Source organism: Eumetopias jubatus, unplaced genomic scaffold (assembly GCF_037043125.1).
Source record: "Eumetopias jubatus isolate StellerSeaLion01/CBP00866 unplaced genomic scaffold, mEumJub1_p1.0 scaffold_1, whole genome shotgun sequence".
NCBI classification, from domain to species: domain Eukaryota; kingdom Metazoa; phylum Chordata; class Mammalia; order Carnivora; family Otariidae; genus Eumetopias; species Eumetopias jubatus.
The window spans coordinates 114,607,767-114,626,635 of NW_028274807.1; the positions used below are offsets into that span (position 1 = coordinate 114,607,767).

At 33.7% G+C, this 18,869-nt stretch overlaps 1 protein-coding gene across 1 annotated transcript; it reads left to right on the forward strand.

Annotated features, from left to right (window-relative positions):
• The first annotated feature begins 823 nt into the window (after positions 1–823).
• On the forward strand, positions 824–18,231 carry PLSCR5 (phospholipid scramblase family member 5). The gene is made up of 7 exons (XM_028103189.2): positions 824–836; positions 5,974–6,137; positions 9,862–9,904; positions 10,946–11,166; positions 13,564–13,725; positions 15,653–15,814; positions 18,193–18,231. The coding sequence occupies exons 1-7, from the start codon at positions 824–826 to the stop codon at positions 18,229–18,231; spliced, it is 804 nt and encodes a 267-aa protein (XP_027958990.1).
• The last annotated feature ends 638 nt before the right edge of the window (positions 18,232–18,869 follow it).

Here is an 18,869-nt window from a genome sequence, read left to right on the forward strand (position 1 = left end):
CAATTGACTTGGGGAGCAAAATCGCATGGTCATCTGGTCACCTGCATTTAGAAAGATGAGCTGTCCAGTCAAGGGGACCATGTTTTCTCTTCCCCCTCAGTATACAATGTATAAGTATCACCTGTATGTTTCCATTAACTTTGTGAGGTTATTGAAGGTTTGTATTTTCAAATGCCTCAGATTCATCAAATTCAATTAAAAATGAAAATACAGATTTATTTATTACATAAATAATAAGGAATAATTCTCCTTGTGCTTCTTTGCTTTTGGGGGAAAGAACATGAAGAAATCCTGAGAGAAAAATAATATTGAAGTTGAAACATCTTCAAAATTTAAAATATTGTATTTAGAACTGTCAGAAACTTACACAGGATAGAATAATGTATCATAGACTCAGGCACAGAAGATTTCTAGAAACTAGAAAAATAGAGAATTTCTGATGTAATAGTCAATGCAAGGGTATATATTCCAAGAAATTAAAAAAAACTAACTATGTGCAAACAAGACTCTTAAAATGAGTATTGCATATTTTCTTTTCCTGTTTTTATTATTTTTAAATTGTTCCTTCAGCCACCAAGAGATAGGATGGTTTGAGCAGCATTTACCTTTGGTGATAGCTTCGTCTCCCCCTGTCGTCCAAAGTGATAAAATACAACACTCTGGAAACAGTAAGGCACTCCCTTCCTCTGTTATTTGTAAGCTGACATGAAGTAGACAGACACCTTCTGAAGTTTTACGCATGCTGTGTTTTTCTCCTTGCTGCAACAAGAAAAGCCTTTTCTTTTAACCTGGCTGCCTTTGAAGAAGTGACTCAGACATCTTCATGGCCTCTAAAGGTAAGAGTAAATATAGCTAGCTAACAAATTTTTCTTTATTTATGACTAAAAATACTCAGTTGTAGGGATTTTACAATCGGTGAGATTGACACTTTAAAACCTGTCATTTATCACTTTTGAACACTGGAATTTTTAACTTCAAGGAGTGTGTTCCATTAAATTAAAAAAAACACTATCTGATTCAATGTAAAAGTTAAGATATAAACAACGTTTTGGTTATCATGAATATAAATATAGTGAATTAATAAGAAAGGCTGCACAGCAGAATTTAAAAGGGCAATATTTAATGCCAAACACAAGGACAGGTTGATATTCCAAGTTTAAAGGGATTTGAAGAAATCTTTTCACACATAAGTTAAAAAGTGTTAAAGTACAGTTCAGTATTTTTAAAATTTCCCATTTGTTGTTTAAAATGTGTGATACAGCAATTTATTATAAAGAATTGAATATGTGTTATTGGTAAATTCTAATAAATTTAATGGAAGTAAATATTACTGAATTATGAAACAAAAATCTTCCAAAATTCTTTGATAGTAAATTATATATATAAAAGCAAACAGAAAATAACTAATTTAAGTAAGCAGATTAATTAGGGACTTTGTTTGGGGGGGGAGCTGGGAATTTTTCCCTCAAGTTCCTAAAACTGCATAAATATCATCAGTACTGTCTTACCTTAAATAACTTCTCAAAAGACAAGGTATATGGTTGTTTTTGAAAGTAATAAATTTCAATCTCACTAAAAACACTTATGAAACTATATTAAAAATGAGATTATAATGTGTTTCATTCCATTATCAAAACAAACCATTAAACTCTAGCCTATAATAAAAAGTTTTAGCATGAAGAATTATGATTAGTATAATTGGCAGAAACCTTTTAACCTAATTACAAATAGGATAATAGAGTCCACCAATTTAAAATATCCTAAATTAAATTAATGAAGCATTCAAAGAAGCATCTATACTTATTTGCTTTCTTTATCAAAACACACTTTGGGATGCTATTTAATATGGAACAATTCAACATTTAATGTACACCAGTCCCTGAGTATCATGGAGAAAGCTCAAACAAATTGTAAATTATAGACATGAAACAACAAAATCATGAATTTTAATATATGTGTGCCTCATTTTTTTATATTTGAAAGCAAACAAAAGAAATCTTGACAAGTCTTTTCTTTCATTTAAGACTGACACCAACACTTAATACAAAACACTTCATCACTTTATAAGAGTTACAGCAACAACCATAGCCTGTAAGGTAAAGAGTTGCAGACTATATGAAATATTTATAAGCTAGTTATACATTTTTAAAAGAGTAGATAGAAATTCAAAGCCAGATAGAAATTCAAAAGAGTTCCTTCTTTATCTGGTAGTCTGAGTCTTTGAAGAAACTTGTGACTGGAAAGCAATAGTAAGATCAAAATATGATTAATCTACCAAAAAAGCAGTGATGTTCAGTAATGTTAAAGACTCAACCACTAAACTTAGAGGCAAAACTTCAGGTGGAAAACTAATACTCCTGAAACCTACTCAAATTATTTAGCACATGAAGTGGGCAAAATATCTGTTAGAGACCCCATTTAAAGGAAATGAAAAATGAACCTTCCTTTTGAATCAGAAATCTGGCTTGAGAGGGCAAGTCAGATTATCATCATTATTTACCTAAAACATATTTGCAGACAGTTTTCTTCAAGTATGTTGCAGGACATATTTATAACATTGTGAAAGTTCTCTGGCCCGTGAACTGTGTTGGCAATTATTATTTTCCAGGGAATACAGGGTAATTGGATATTTCACACATTTTGTGGGCAGTTTAATCAGCACCACTAAACCAAAGGACAGTGTGAATACTGGATGTCATTAGAACTGAAGAAATACTTGTGTGGTCTGGAGTCCCCTGATTTAGTATAAATAAACACAATTTAAGAACAAGATGGTCCCAAATTTTAAGTTTGAGAAAGACAGGAGTTTCCAGGATGACCTAAACTGAACAGAAGCTATCTTTAAAAGCTGCTCCAATATGAACTGAAATCTCAGAAAAGGAAGCAAGTGATGTCACAATGGTGATTCCAAGAGTTTCCTGCTGAGACTCTACTCAGACTTTTTGACATGATCTGCCCTGGGCCCCCAGGGCATCACTGCTTCTGGACCTGCTTTGAGGTCTCAGGACCCAAAGACCTGGGTCCAGAATGTAGAGCCACTTCCAAGACACTCAATAATCTGCATTTTGTCAAGGCAGACGTAGCTTACAAGATAGAACTGGAGTAATTTGCTAATCTTTCTAACAATAAAATTGACGAGAGAGAATCTAATTATCTTCTGCCACCTATTATTAGAAATTGACCCCATATGTGTTTTTTTTAATTGAAGGATAACATGCATACAGTAAAGTGCGTAAAGAACACCAAACTTAAGTTCATGATATTTTAAAACAAGGATGAACTTGTGTAACCACCAACAAAATTACGATATAGAACATTTCTGGCACCTCATAAAGTTCCCTTTTTTGGTCAACAGTCATACAACTTCACACCCAGGATGAACTTCTATCCTAAATTTTATCATTATGAACTGGTTTTCCCTAGATCATAATTTTGCCTCTATTTTTCTCTGAAAGCTGATGACAACAGTGCTTTTGGCACTAAGCTAAAGAAAGGATTGTTTGTTCCATGTTACTATTTCCAGTTGACCTTGCTGTATTGGTCATCAGCTCCTCTCCCAAATCAGACATGGTGTTACACAGTCTTCCTCTCCAGTTTGCTAATGGAGGTTTCATTTAGGCCACCTTCTCCAAAGCAAGAGGAGTACTGGAGCCCCTATGCTTTTGTCTGCCCAGATGTGAAAAGTTCAGGATGGGTCCTGTGGGAAGCAAACTGCTATAATATTCTTAGTATGGAACTCTATCTTATTTTATTTATTTATTTATTTAAAGATTTAATTATTGATTTGAGAGAGAGAGAGAGCGAGGGGATGGCAGGAGGAGAGAGAGAGAATCCTGAAGCAGACTCCCTATTGAGCACAGAGCCCTAACGTGGGGCTTGATCCCAAGACTCTGGGATCATGACCCAAGCTGAAGTGAAGAGTCGGCAGCTGAACCAACTGAGCCACCCAAGTGCCTCTATATGGAGCTCTATTTTAATGAGGCCAAATGACAAGTTTGTTTCCATATGGTCCTAACACTAAAGCATGTCCAAATTCTAAATGTCACAGACCAATACAAACTTAAATACCTATCTTCATCCATTCCTACAAACTGAAGTTTAAATAAACAAATGAATCACCTGGCAATTGTTTCTCCTTAACACTACATGTTTACACAAACTTAAAGAGCCAATTATTACTGCAAATAGTTTATGTCAGTGTTCAAAGGACCATTCCTTGGATGCCCATGTTCCTTCACCAGTTTGTTTTGTTTTGTTTTGTTTGTTTGTTTGTTTAATCCCTTTCCAAGAACTCATTCAGGCTAGGCTCTAAAAATTTGGGACCAACTTCTTCTTAACATTCAGGCTATGCTTGAATTCTCTTACTAGGGGCGAATTTATTATCTCCAAAGGAAACTCAGTCCTTTCTTCAAATTTATGTTTTACAGATTTAAAAATTCTGAAAAATACACCCCTACATACACACAACTTACATGAATTCGGGAGAGACTGAGAGACCATTCTAATCTACTGTGAATTATATAGATGTCACTCCAACTTTAGTATATGTACAATAAGAGTACTTATTCAAATTTGTGTTGTGCCACTGTTATAAACTTCTCCTTATAGTAGACCATTTTCCTTGTCCTTCCCATTCATATGTCTTTAGAATAGTGTGAATTACTTGTTTTCATAATGGTCCCTCTAATATTTGAAAATACCTGTCATGAATCTTGATCCATACCTACGCTCAATCTAGGACAGCATAGTGTTGTCAAACTAAATGAATGCAAATGTGAGAACTCCAATAATTTATGGGTTAATAAAGATGAGGAATAAAAACTCTGATGGGCTTTGGAAAAAAATGGTATCTAATGAGGGAGAAATCTAAATGGCAATCATGTGAAAAGAAAAAGGAAAAAATGATAGTAGAAAGGCAGTAATTTATAATTTTTTTAAAAAATGAGATTGTTCCACACATTATTACATCTTATGCATAATACTACATGGGTTCCTTGACTAATGCAGGATATATAGCAAATATCTACACTTTAACAGATAATTGGAATAGTAACAGTTTTACCTGGCAATAATATAGAAAACAGGTGAGTCTCTAAAAAAAAAAAAAAATCAAAGCCAAACATTATAGAAAAGTGTAATTATTTTATCTTTTGTAATGTTAAGTAAGCTACAAAAGGATTCACACTGTCAAAAATGTTTAGATGCTTTTATACAAAATACTGAGAAATCAAAGCTTCATTAGATATTATACTGCCCTTAAGCTCATAAATTAGCTTGAATATTCTCATAGTATGTAGAATTAAACCATTAGCTCTCAAAGTATATGGTCAGAACAGCAGCATTAGCTCATCTGGGAACTTAATAGAAATGCAAATTCTCAAGCCTCACTCCTGCCCCAACTCCTTAAGCAGAAACTCTGGAGTGGGGCCCAGGAATGTGTGTTTTAACAAGCCTTCCAGGTGGTCTGGTAGAGCCTAAACAGTAAGGACCCCTGAATTAAACCTAGCCATAGCAGTAGGATTGATAAAAAGAGACAAAATATTCTCAGAAATTACAAGGTACCCTCATAATATTTGAGGAAGGGAGAATATGCCTTGAAACTGATAATTATGATTCAAAACTGATGTCTAAGTTTATCCTTTTATGAGTAAAGAATATCTAGTTCTTTTAACCATTTCTTTTTCTTTTAGAGTTTATAATTTTTCAGCTCTTTAAACAGTTTAACTTGCTTTCAAAAATATATTTTTGGAATCATTTAGTTTGCCCAAATTATCCAACATTTTCTCACAACTACTATTAGCTGTCTTCTGCATTCCTTTTTCTCTGGCTTAGGGGGTAAGTGATGGCAACAGTGAATAGGGAAGATGAAGGAAACCGTTGACCCTCTGAATTCAGAAGTAACAAATACTATGAGAAAAACTCAGTGAAATGGCCTAAATTTAAATATAGGCTGAGGTTTTCATTCTCTTGCAGATGCACAGAACCAAAGAAGTAGAGGTTTGCCTGGCTTTCTTCCTGGAGCTCCAGACCCTGACCACAGCTTTCACGTCTCACTTCCCAACCCAGGGAACCAAGTGTGGCAGCCAACTCTCCCTCCGCCAGGCAGTCTCCCTCCTGGTCTAGAATATTTAAGCCAGGTGTTTTTATCTCTTTATTTCTACACACTTTCACCCCTTAAAATGAATACAGACTTGGTTTCTTGCTTTTCAACCACAGTTGAAGAACTTCAACAAATCACTTATTGAAGTGAGAAAAGCAGTATAAATCATGAAATTATGAAAAAAAATTATCTCTATTATTTGGAAAGAAATTTATTCTCTTTTATTCCCACTTCTATTTTCCTTATTTATTTGGCAGAGTGATGACACTAAACATTTTTGATGGAGCTCTTTAGCACATTTATCCTCCTTCTGCTCATTGCTCAAGGTATAAGCAAATGTATCCTCAAGGAATTGTCTGACATGTCTAGTCACCTACAGCTATTTAATTAAAGGATATTTATTGAGTACTTGCTATCATCAAGACATATAAAAAGCATAAAACCAAACATTCTGCAACCTAAATGGACTGCAAAAATGTTGACAAAAAGTGCAAAGCTATGTACTAAAGCCAGACACACAGTTGTAATGTGTGCAGGTGCGTAGAAGAGAGAAATGTTGTTAAGGATCTAAGAACTCAGGAGAGACTTCCGTAATGATCTGAGAGTTCAGTGTCTTCAACTGAATCTCAAAAGGTGTCTATAAATCCAAGGGAAAGCAAGTTACCAAGTTAACATCATTGTCTTTGATACTGTTGCATCTCCAGGCTGATTTGCCTAAAAGATCATATTATTATTAGATATAATCATTGGAGGGTGAGCAGTGATTCAAGCCTTATAATAAATCAATCAAGAAATACCATCATCTGAATTATGTGGCACATAAAAAGCAATTATATTTATATATATTATTGTTGCTTTTGGATTTTATCCCGCAAAAGATTGGAAATATGCTAATATTGAGATGTCAGCACATCTGCTGCTATTTTCAGCTTGTTTGGCATTCTTTCAAACTATAAAGTCTATCTCCTTTATCAAAATCAAATCTCTGTGTTAATTCCCTTAAGGTACAAGAGATTTCTGTTATGCCTGATAGGGTTTAAGCTGCATGCAGCATATGTTCCTGGGAAAATGTTTATAATTGCAGATGCCTTCTCCAGAAACCCATTGGCAGACAAATGTACTTCAGAGACTGGAGAGCTCAGGGAGATATGTAAAAGAGCTGGAAAAGCTAACCTACCATCTTCCATCTGCAGAAAGGATCAGCTGTAATAGCTGACTAGAGTTGATTAACTGCTGCAAGCTGTTTGGGAATGTTGTCAGACAAGGTTTTGCCAAGTATAAAAGTGATATACCAGTGCCAGAGGGCTGAGGTTTGATGATCACATATGGTCATCACATATTCTGCTTCCATCCATGAATGATGACACACCCGGAGCCAGATGCTTGACATGAATTTTTTTTTTTTTACATTCCATAAATAGAGATATGAACTCATTGGCTTCAGTTCTAAAATGAAGTCAATTTTCCAGACATAATACCTTTGGTAATCTTTTTCAGAAAATAAAAATATGCCACAAATCGGTGAATAGTATACTTCAAAGGGAAAGGTAGTTTATTCACCTTACACTAAAAGAACACTTCCTTGCTTTAAAGCAGTGTACTTACAACAGGATAAATGAGCATTTTAAATGTTTTATACCACAAGTCTGTAAGATATATATATATATATATAATTAATTTTATGTGTTAAATTTTATCTAAAAACCATAAGAATTAAATAAAATCATGAGCATTTGAAAATAGTACATTTTTCAATAAATAGGAAAATATACAAAATATACAAAATCCTTCTAAGTTAAAAAATCAAAGTACAAATATAAAAACTCATCTATTCTCCTTTAATCAAGTCCATCCAATGACTAATGAAAATCTTATTTCTATTAACAATTTGAAAATAAGTTTTCAGGTATGTATATAAACATATAAATACATATATACACATGTACATATGTATTTGTGTACATGTGCATATATGTATATGTGTATGCAATATATATATATATATATATGGATGTATATGTGTGTGTGTATTTAAGTCATTCATGTAGAGCTAAACCTAAGAATAAACTAGAGATCTCTCTCTGGATTAACATGTTCATAATAGTCAATATCATTTTATCTTACTAGTGTCAAAGGACAATTATTATAATTTAGTCACATAGAGGTAGGAGTAGTGAGTTAAAGTCTACAAAGACACATGTATAGATCTAATTTATTTTGAAGTACATATATTAAAGGGAATCACTGATACCTGTAAACTTAATAAATTATATTTGAGAATTTATTCTTAAGCTGTATATCCAAGGCTGTCATTAGATTTCCACTCTATGGCTTTCACACTTCAGTGCTTTACTTGCCCTGATACCTGAATATATGATTCAATCTGTCTAAAGTTTCCAACAATTCCTAGCCCATCATTTAATAGCAAAGCGTGGAAAGGGCTTATTAGGACCATAGTTTATAAGTGGCCCAGGACTACTTAAAGGAAATTGCAAGATCAAAACAAGACCCTCAAATCCAGGGTGGTTTCCCACAGAGACAGATCAAATCAAATACTATCACAGAGGTTGGGATGTATAAAAGGTTAGAGAAATTAGGAAAAAAAGGTACTCAGAAGTTCCACAGTATCAATTAAGAATTGTTTATCCCAGCTCCTAAGATTAGTTTAGTGATGCCAATACAACAACAGAGTAGAAAGCATGTCAAAATTGGTGGCAAGCAATAAGATCTGGGTTTAAATCCCATTCCAGCAGTTTTACCTGCACCTCAGGATATACAAGGAGAATGCAGGAAATAATATAACTTCAAATTTTCCGGGTTTGTAAGGCCCAATCAATACCAAATATTACTAATGACTATTTCAGTTTAATGGTCACCAGTGAGTTTATTAAAGTGAAGGGAGAATAAAGTGAAGAAATTTAGAGGCAAAAGAGAAAATGAAGTGTTGGAGAAGACAATGGTCTTCAGCGTTCATGAATTTACCTTAGTGAAAAATAAAATTCATTCAAAGAACATATTTTAATATTTCCTTTAAACATTTGCATTGTATACTTTTTAATATAGTCATTTCTTAACTATCTATGAGTACTTTATCTCTGTAAACTAACTTCATTTTTAATTACATAAAGCAAATTTTATTATGTCAGCTGTTAGTGGCAAAATTTATTCTGCTTAAATGGGTATTTCGTTTGTACCAGTAAGATTTCTGGTTGTTGTTGTTGTTGTTGTTTTTCTAGTCCAGAGGAAAGTATGAGTGAGAACAATTTACAGAATGACCTCTCTCTGCTTTAACAAAGACATCTTATTTCTGTGAGGAATGAGTTGAGAGTGAAAGAGAAGTTAGGCAGGGTGGAGAGGGGAGGCCAGGCATTCAGATCATTGCTTAAAAAAATGAGTTTAAAAAAATTTTAGGCATTATTATTCAGAGACTCTTTAAAAATCTTCAGGTATTGTTTCCAAGAGTTACTCTTTTATCCCTTTATCACAGAAAGAACACAGAGTTAACCACAGTTCCTAATCTTATTCTGGGCAATTCTGCCTTGGAATTCTCAGGGTTCTTGTATTTTTTTTTTTTATTTTTACTTGAATACAAAAGATATCATCTTTTTCATTATAAAATGTGAGCTGTTTTCAACCATTTCCTGGTAAAGAACATGAAAATTACCGACTTTAATGTGTTAAACACGTTAATAGTAATATCTCCAAAGGTTTTCAAAGTGTGATGTAATGCTTTTTATTTCCTTTATGTCATTCTTTAACAGTTAGACCTGATAATTATACACCAGCAGGTGGAGCTTCTTGGAAGTAAGTGTATTATATTCTATACTTATTAAAACTGTTAAAAATATTTTAGGCTTCAGAAATTTTGTTATATTTAAATATCTCATAATAAAGTTAAATGTTGAGGATAAAATTAAATCAAAAAGATCAGTAGGTCTCCTTTTTAAAATAAACACTCAAAGTAAATTGTTAGTCTGATATAGATAAACCTAAAAGCATAAAACTTTCCAAGTCTTTGGTAATATTGTTGTCAGGAATCTAACATTATTTTTATCTTAAAATAATAAAAGATGTTTGATCATTTCAATGCTTGTTAGTAATTCATTTCCTTAATGATTTCAGAAATGGAAATCAAGATTGAAACTAAAGAACAAAACGCATTCTACTCCTGAAACTAATATTACACTGCATGTTAACTAACTGTAATTTAAATAAAAACTTGAGACAAAACCAAAAATAAATAAATAAATAAATAACAGAAACCCCTCGAACACAATTTTTTGTTTTATCATTGAATTGGTGATTCATCAAATGGCTTGTTATTTAATAATACACAGATTTACAACAATGATTAACTGAATTCAAATTACTTGAGTATTTTTTGTCCTTAATATTCTATATTATATCTAAAATATGTCAAAATTGTAATAAACAGATAGCAAGATAGCATGCAGCTGTAGATACACTGTTAAATAGATCTTAAACAAAACCATTACTATGCTGTGAGTTGTTCCAATAAATTCCACAGCAATGATAGAAGGATTATTTGAGGATTTGATTCTTTACAGACTTGTTTCTTCAGTTGAAAAGTGGAACTACATGTTCCAAGTAGGTCATATATCTGAAATCAAAATTTAGTCGTTGCACAGCTTTGTTCTCGGTACTTTGATTTCCATAGCTAAGTCCTCAAATTTTAGAGCATGGAAGTAGATTTGGGTGAAGAAGTTACCATATACTTATTAGTCAGTGATTCTGTTTTCTTTTAATAATACTACCCCTTTTACTTATTTAAAGATTTGATTCTAGGCAATAGTATTGTTTTGATGATTTTTTTTCCTCCCTTAGTGATCCTTGGCACTGAGACCGCCAACAAATATGAGATTAAAAACAGCCTGGGGCAAAGAATTTACTTTGCAGTGGAGGAAAGCATCTGCTTCAATCGTACCTTCTGTTCCACGCTGCGATCTTGCACTCTGAAGATCACAGATAACTCAGGTCGGGAGGTGATTACAGTAAACAGGCCTCTGAGGTGTAACAGCTGCTGGTTCCCTTTCTACCTTCAAGAGGTTAGTCATTGGCTGTGCGTGTACTTTTATTTTTCTATGTTTGAAAAGATTAGCAATTATTTAATAAATGGCATTCATCTGGAGCCATAAGGCAATTCACCTTTCGATTGTTTGAATTAGTAATTTGCTTCTTGCTCCTTTAGGATCAGAATAGCTTAAGGACTTGGTGATTCACTAGCTTATTGTTTTTGTTTTTTTCTTCTTTCCAACCAAAAACTATAGTGGCTTCCGTGAATGGGTAAAGACAGCTAATGTGTCATGTAAATAGGGCACATCCTCTTGAATCTCTGTATTAGGCACCTAATTGTAATATCTCTGAGATCCACCATTAAGCAAATCTACCCTTTGCATTCTCTAACTGTAGCAAAGTTCAAAAAATGCTGAGATAATACTAAACTTTTTCAGGGTGTTCTCTTGGTTAGGTATTATTTTTAGTACAGAATCTCACATCCCATTCATCCATTTATGACAAACTTCAAACTGTGACAAAGACTGCGTTATTGTTCTGAAGGGAGTCATTTAATTATTTTAATATATAATAGATTTTCGTCATTATATAATAGATCTACAATAATAACTTTCGTTGACATAATGCAGTTAAGTCGATACGGAACGTTTACTTTAACATCTTTGATATCATAACATCTGTATGAGCTAGAGAGAATAGGTTTTACTCTCCACATTTAGCAATTGAGAAAACTGGGGCTTTAGGGATTGGAGGTAATTTATACATCCACAAAATATTATGAATGGGACTTGATCCACTGTCCTTATTCAAACCCCAGTTTCTCAAAAAAAGAAAAAAAATGGTTTCTCTATTGAGGACCTATGTTTAAGTACTCTACTTGGCATGATGAGAAATATTAATATGGATGGGGGTTAATTGAGGAAGTTTCTAGCAATATATATTGAAGCTAATTCTCCAACTATAGGCAGTTGCCTGGCTAAATGATAAAATGGAGCAGGTACTCAAACATGGAGTCCAAGAATCTTCATCCTCTTACTGAGGATATTTAAGATCTAATATGGCTCAGTTGGTTAAGCTACTGCCTTCGGCTCAGGTCATGATCCTGGAGTCCTTGGATCGAGTCCTGCATCAGGCTCCCTGCTCAGCAGGGAGTCTGCTTCTCCCTCTGACCCTCTCCCCTCTCATGTGCGCTCTTTCTCTGTCTCTCATTCTCTCTCTTTCAAATAAATAAATAAATAAATCTTATAAAAAGATCTAATATGCTCTAAGATGGTATAGTCAGTATAATATACCTATTTGAAAGTTTCTGATAATTAATGTTTTATTTCATAGTAGCCCAATGTCACATAAATGAAAAGTAAGATGTATCTTGAAACCTGTTAATAATTTTTAAAAATTTGGTCAAAATCAAACCAGTTATTTAAAAAGTGATCCCAGGACAAATCTATATAATTCTTTCTTTTTAGTGTTTTTTTTTTAATTTAAGTATAGTTGACACACAAAGTTACATTACTTTCAGCTGTACAACTTAGTGATTTGACCAGTCAGATCTACATAATTCTAAGCACTCTCATTGAAACCACCTCTGTTGATCCAAGAACACTACAGATATACACATAAGACTATGAACTTAATAAATTAAAAAAAGACAAAAGGTAAACAGATTATAGGAGTTGGTTTGATTTAAAAGCAAACAATTTTCAATATTTTTACCCACCTCTAGTTTATTTCACAACGAATTTGATTTGACTACATAAATATGTTGAAATACAATATGATGAAAAATAAAGAAATTAAGGAAATGAAGGTAATGGGTAAAATACTAAAGTAAAGCCTGAAAATGCAATTGCTAGTCTATAATGCTTTGGAAAAAGTTAAACAGAAATCAAATTGGTATGTAAAATGGTACCTTCACAAAGAAGCATTTGTTTTTAATTGAACACAGAGAAGCTAGAAGTTGACAGCCTGAAGGGAAAACAATCATGAATAGCTAATAATTGGTAAGTGAGGGATAAAAATAGATGTGTGTTGTGGCAACACAGGAGAGGGAGTAGATTGGAAATACCTCATGGGAAACAGCTTCAATGCTTGACCAACTGCCATGCTAGGAACAAAAATGGCAAAGAAGCCAGCGTCCCACGGTCAGAAGACAATTCTGGGATAGGTTGTCTTCAGGGAAGTAAGATTAAAGACATGGACCTTTAGTGAATAATGCCAAACATATCTATACAGTGAATTTCTTTGTTTCTATAAAATAATGGGGAAAAAAATCCACTGCTGTTTCCTTGTAGCAGAGATTTAGAATATTTTGTAGAATACAAAAATAATGTCATAAAAGTTATTGTTTAGAATAAATTGACATTGTTGTAAAATAAAAATACAATAACCTTGGGAAAAAAATCTTATTTTATTATTGTCTCTTCTTACAGTTAGAAATCCAAGCCCCTCCTGGTACTATAGTTGGTTATGTTGCACAGAAGTGGGACCCCTTTCTGCCTAAATTCACAATCCAAAATGCAAACAAAGAAGATATTTTGAAAGTTGTTGGTCCTTGTGCAACATGTGGCTGTTTTGGCGATGTGGATTTTGAGGTATGGTTGACAGAATGAAGGAAGGTTTCACTTAGGTCCTGATTTTTTGCAACACAATTCAATTTTAAGATATTCAAATCCTGAAGTATCTCTGAAATAAATTTAGAAGATAATATACTTGTGAAATAATGTAATAAGTCCATATTGTGCATGCCAATAATAACTCATAATTTCAGTGATACTAAGTTCAAGACTTTTTTTAAAAAAACATGCTAAAACTTTTTTGATTTATGTGGAATTACAGCACCCATGGTACAAAGCAAATACATATAGTTTAGAATCACCCTAAATTATATCTTCTTTTCTGTAGCTCTGGTGGTTATATATCCCAGTCCAGATCTCATCTAAAAAGCACATTCCATTAAAATATCACTAATTTAGAACCTATGACCAGAAGACCTGCTAACTTCATTTTATAAAATAATCTACACTTACATAAACATATTTGTGTAAATTCAATGTTAAAAAACAATAGGAAGTTGCAAATTCAATTGTAAGAATATGAACTATCTTAACTGCCTTTCCTAGAAATACATTTTAGGCAAAGCAGATCGAATTTAAAGTGTATACTTGTTATTCTTTCCTTCATTCTTTATACATTCATGTATATCCCACCTAGGACATTCAGTCTGAGGGACTTCGGGGAACACTGTTCATCCAGAATATGATGTAAATTTTGCGAAGTGAGCTGTTCTAACTCCAGTCCACTCTAAAAGGACTTGGCATGACTTTCCTAAGACTAAAGGATAGTTTCCTCATTCAGTGGGGAGTCTGTTTGTCCCTCTCCCTTTCCCTCTGCCCCTCCCCTGCTCTCTCTCTCAAATTAAAAAAAAAAACAAAAACTAAAGGATAAAAATATGCCCTATGATTAAGACTTAAAAATTTTAGTACTGGGATGCATTGGTGGCTCAGTCAGTCGAGCATCTACCTTCTGCTCAGGCCCTGATCCCAGGGTCATGGGATCAAGCCCCACATTGAGCCTGAGCCCCTCTCTCCCTCTGCCGTGCCCATGCTCGTGCTCTCTCTCGCTCTCACCCTCTCTCTCTCTCATGAATAAATAAAATCTTTTAAAAAAAAAGAAAAAAGTTTTAGTATTTGTAGTAATGGATGTCCTAAGTAACTTTCTCTATTTTCTATCTTCTCCCGCCATACAGAAAGTGAAAGTTTATATTGAATCACTTTCAGCCTTTGAATGAGAAACAGGGCAAGCAAAATAGTTAATAAAGTTTAATTGTAGACTCCTTCTAGCTGAGGACTATAGATTTTTGATGTCAAATTAGTTTGCATTTCCTGTGTGACATATTTGCCCAGAGAATTTTTTTAGTGAAAAATAGGACTTCCAGTTAGTTATAAAGGAATTACCTAGTAAATATATAGTATAATATAAAAATCAGATTAAGCAATGGCTGATGATATTTAAGTATGTTAGTAATTATAAAATCTCAGCAATAAAAATTTAAAAGTTTACAAATTATATCTAGAAATTTCTTCTAGAAAATCTTATCTAAAACCTTTATCAAAAATATTTTTTTCTTTTCTTTTTTTTTAATTGAAGAATTCAGGTTTGAAATCTGGACCTCAGGTAATAGAATTACCTTCAAGGTTAGACCATGTAATTGAGACTATGTACCTGCTGCCATCTTGTGGTAGCCTGACCTTAATTATTTATTGCTATTATATTCTCAATCTGCATACAAAAAGCAAAAAAAAAGGACTTAGGATAAATTAGACAACTGTCTGAAAAGCAAAATTCCTGAAGAGTGAACTGTAAAGTTAAATCTACAAACTTATGCTTATATAAAGGAATGAATGACATAGAATTGTCACAGATGATGAATAAAATAATTCATCTCTCTCTTGAAGCAAACATGCTAAGATACCATTTGTTTCACGTTTAGATTTAACATCTCTTATTTTCTTTTCAAAGGTGAAGACCATTAATGAAAAGCTTACAATTGGGAAGATTTCGAAGTACTGGTCAGGATTTGTAAATGATGTCTTTACCAATGCTGACAACTTCGGAATTCATGTTCCTGCAGATCTAGATGTGACGGTCAAAGCAGCGATGATTGGTGCTTGTTTTCTCTTTGTAAGTGTGGTCTTAAAGAGTATGAGTGATTTATTTCCCTTCTCTTGTTAATTACTATGGAGCCAATCTCGTTTTGCACAGCAACATGTTTACCTCAATGAGGTTTATGCATAGAAGGCTAGTTTGGGACCAACTCTTCAGAAGTCAGAATTTAGGAATCTGCATTTCTAATAGGCAGCCCTTCTCCACTGGCCTTCATGCCCTCTTCCTCAAGAATTGCTTCCCTGTCAAATCCTACTCATTATCTCTTCAAAGCCTTAGTTACCCTTCTCTTTCAATTTCAATTTAGATTTTTGGCTCATTTTCGCTTTCACTGGAAAATATGTAAATATCACATTATTTATCCTGGGTAAAGTTCAGGACTGTTTCATTGTTTAACAATGAATTAAGTGACATTCAGATTTATTTATTATTTATTTGAGAGAGAGAATGAGATAGAGAGAGAGAACATGAGAGAGGGGAGGGTCAGAGGGAGAAGCAGACTCCCCGCCGAGCAGGGAGCCCGATGCGGGACTCGATCCCGGGACTCCAGGATCATTCAGAATGTGAACAGTACAGTTGTTTTGCCCTTCCAATATGAACGTGAATACATGGATTCACAGGAATGAGTTAATATGTATCAGTTTCCATTATTACAAAGATACTATGTCTTTGTCCTTTTTTTTCCAATTTATAATTCCATTAAAATATTTTCTTCTTGGTGTGGAGATTGGTGATAGGAGAACAGAATTCAAGTAACACCGGTGCCAAATGTTTGGCCATCTCCTTTTCCTGATTTTTCCTCTAATATCTCCCTCATTGCTTACCATTGTCAATGCTCTGAAAAAAAGTCATGGAATTTTAAAATAAACCTACATTCTTCCTCTTATATTTTGCTGTTCTTCAGGGTTTTAGGATCCTAAATCTTATGGTTATATTAATGTGTGCTGCTGTGGGGGAAAAATGGCTCTATCTACTCATTTTGTTCTAAAGACACTTGGGAAGTAGATTAACTAAAAATAAGTCCCTAGTGGCATTACTGAAAGATACTTAGGGTTTGATATAGAATATATATTTTTCCAGGAATTTTAACTTATTGGTTCCCTATCATTGGTAGGAGGTAGAATTTGTATATTTGGATTGCTAGGTTTTTATACTTACTAAGTAGTCACTTACCCTCAATTCCCATTTGCATTTATAAATCTAACCAATTCCAGTCAATCTTGCCTATGACCTAATATTTCTTCCATTCCTTATTCTCCATATTATCCTCTATCCACTTGACAGGGCTTTTACTTTGCCACTTCCTGCTCACCTTTCCCATTTTTAATCATTCAGCACTTCAACACGAATCCCTCCAAGCTTGTGCGCGCGCGCGCGCACACACACACACACACACACACACACACACACACACACACACACACAGCTCTTTTCCCAAAACCTTAATTTGGCCTTTCCGATTAAGCTCTGTACTTAATGTTTATATTAAAAAACAGATAATCTTTAATCTGCCAAACCCACTTATATTACATAACAGGCTGACAGTAAAAATGTACTGTCAACAATTTGCTATGCGCTATAAATTGGAGAAGCTCTGACCAGATAACACCCCAGTCATCGAAAAGATAACTTTTTAACTCCATTGTCTCAGGGAGAAGTATACTCACTGAGAATATCTAATGCTCCCATCCATTTCTTTTTTTCCTTTTTTGGGGGGGCAATATAGATTTTAAAACAATTTCTCACATGTATTGCCAAGATAAATCACTTACTTCTACATATAATTTGATAGGAAGAATTATGTTTTTATTTTTTAAATAAATTAAATTTTGTTACCGTGTGCTGAGAGAGAGACCTTCAGAAAGCTGCTGGTATGAGAATACTCACTGATCCAAACAGCAAAATTCACAAGTACTACCTAATGTTTGGTCTCCTCTGGTTTGATGCTACCACTTCACAACCCACAGTTCTAACTACCCCTTCTCAAGTTCCCTCTGGTATAGTTTTCGGTACTTCCTGAGATGAATACCTAGTCACTAACCACATAGTCCATGGTGATGTATGAAATACTTGTTCAAAAATCAGTGTCTATTGCAACTTCCTGCACTGACACAATACCCTGCAATCCAAGTCTGCACTGTCTTGATCACCCAGGATTTTGACTGATGATACCCTGCTGATTCGGATAAGATTTCCAAGTAACTTGTATTCTGAAAACTAGAAAGTGTTGCCAAGCTTAAAACTTTTTGATTTTCCTCCTACTGATAAATCGCATGTTGCTGGAACACCACTGGGAAACATAATTGCATGATATAATCAAAGCTTACATGTGAGACTCCTGATCTTAATTGTTGCCTTTTTGTAAATGCACTCATATTCACTTTATTTATTTGTAGGATTTTATGTTCTTTGAACATTCACTGGCTGGATTATAATAAGCAAGACAACAAAAACAATAAAATATGCAAGAACATATTTCAGTAAGTAAAGAAAACTTTAAATGATATCTTTCCCTTTGAAGATATCTATATTTGACACTGTCTAACTCTTTTCCATTTTCTTCTAGATATCCCATGGGCGCTGGATTTCATTTCTAAATGGTTTGCATATTTGCTTTTTTGGTAACAAATGTTAATTATTATATTTATTAAAGCATAATGTAATGAAGCAATTATTTGGTTATAAATGCATGATAGCTAAAGACAAGATTACAGGGCTGCTTTGAGAGATTGTCATTCTTTCTTTTTAATCCTTTTGAAGTTATTGCATGGGTAAGCATGAAAGATGAGAACTAAGGCTTGCAGCATCACTGATGAAAATCCAATGTTTAGAGAGCACTTTGAAGTTTTTCTGGTACTAAGGCTGGTTACTAATCAAAAGGACTAGATTTCTAAAATATTTTTTCATAAGCAGTCTTTTGACTTTGTTTATTAATCTTATTGTAGTGAGACATGTTTATATCAGAAAAGCTGAAAGTTGGATAAATAATATGCTTAGAGATGAGGAGGAAGATAGATGAAATCAATTTGTTCTAGTGGTAAGGAACTAATATTTCCATAAGGAAGCTAATATT

Excerpts from the sequence above, each read along its gene's own strand:
- PLSCR5 (XM_028103189.2), top strand. Across the intron at positions 6,138-9,861 it reads GTCTAGAATATTTAAGCCAG|TTAGACCTGATAATTATACA; the intron begins GTGTTTTTATCT and ends ATTCTTTAACAG. Across the intron at positions 13,726-15,652 it reads TTGGCGATGTGGATTTTGAG|GTGAAGACCATTAATGAAAA; the intron begins GTATGGTTGACA and ends TTCTTTTCAAAG.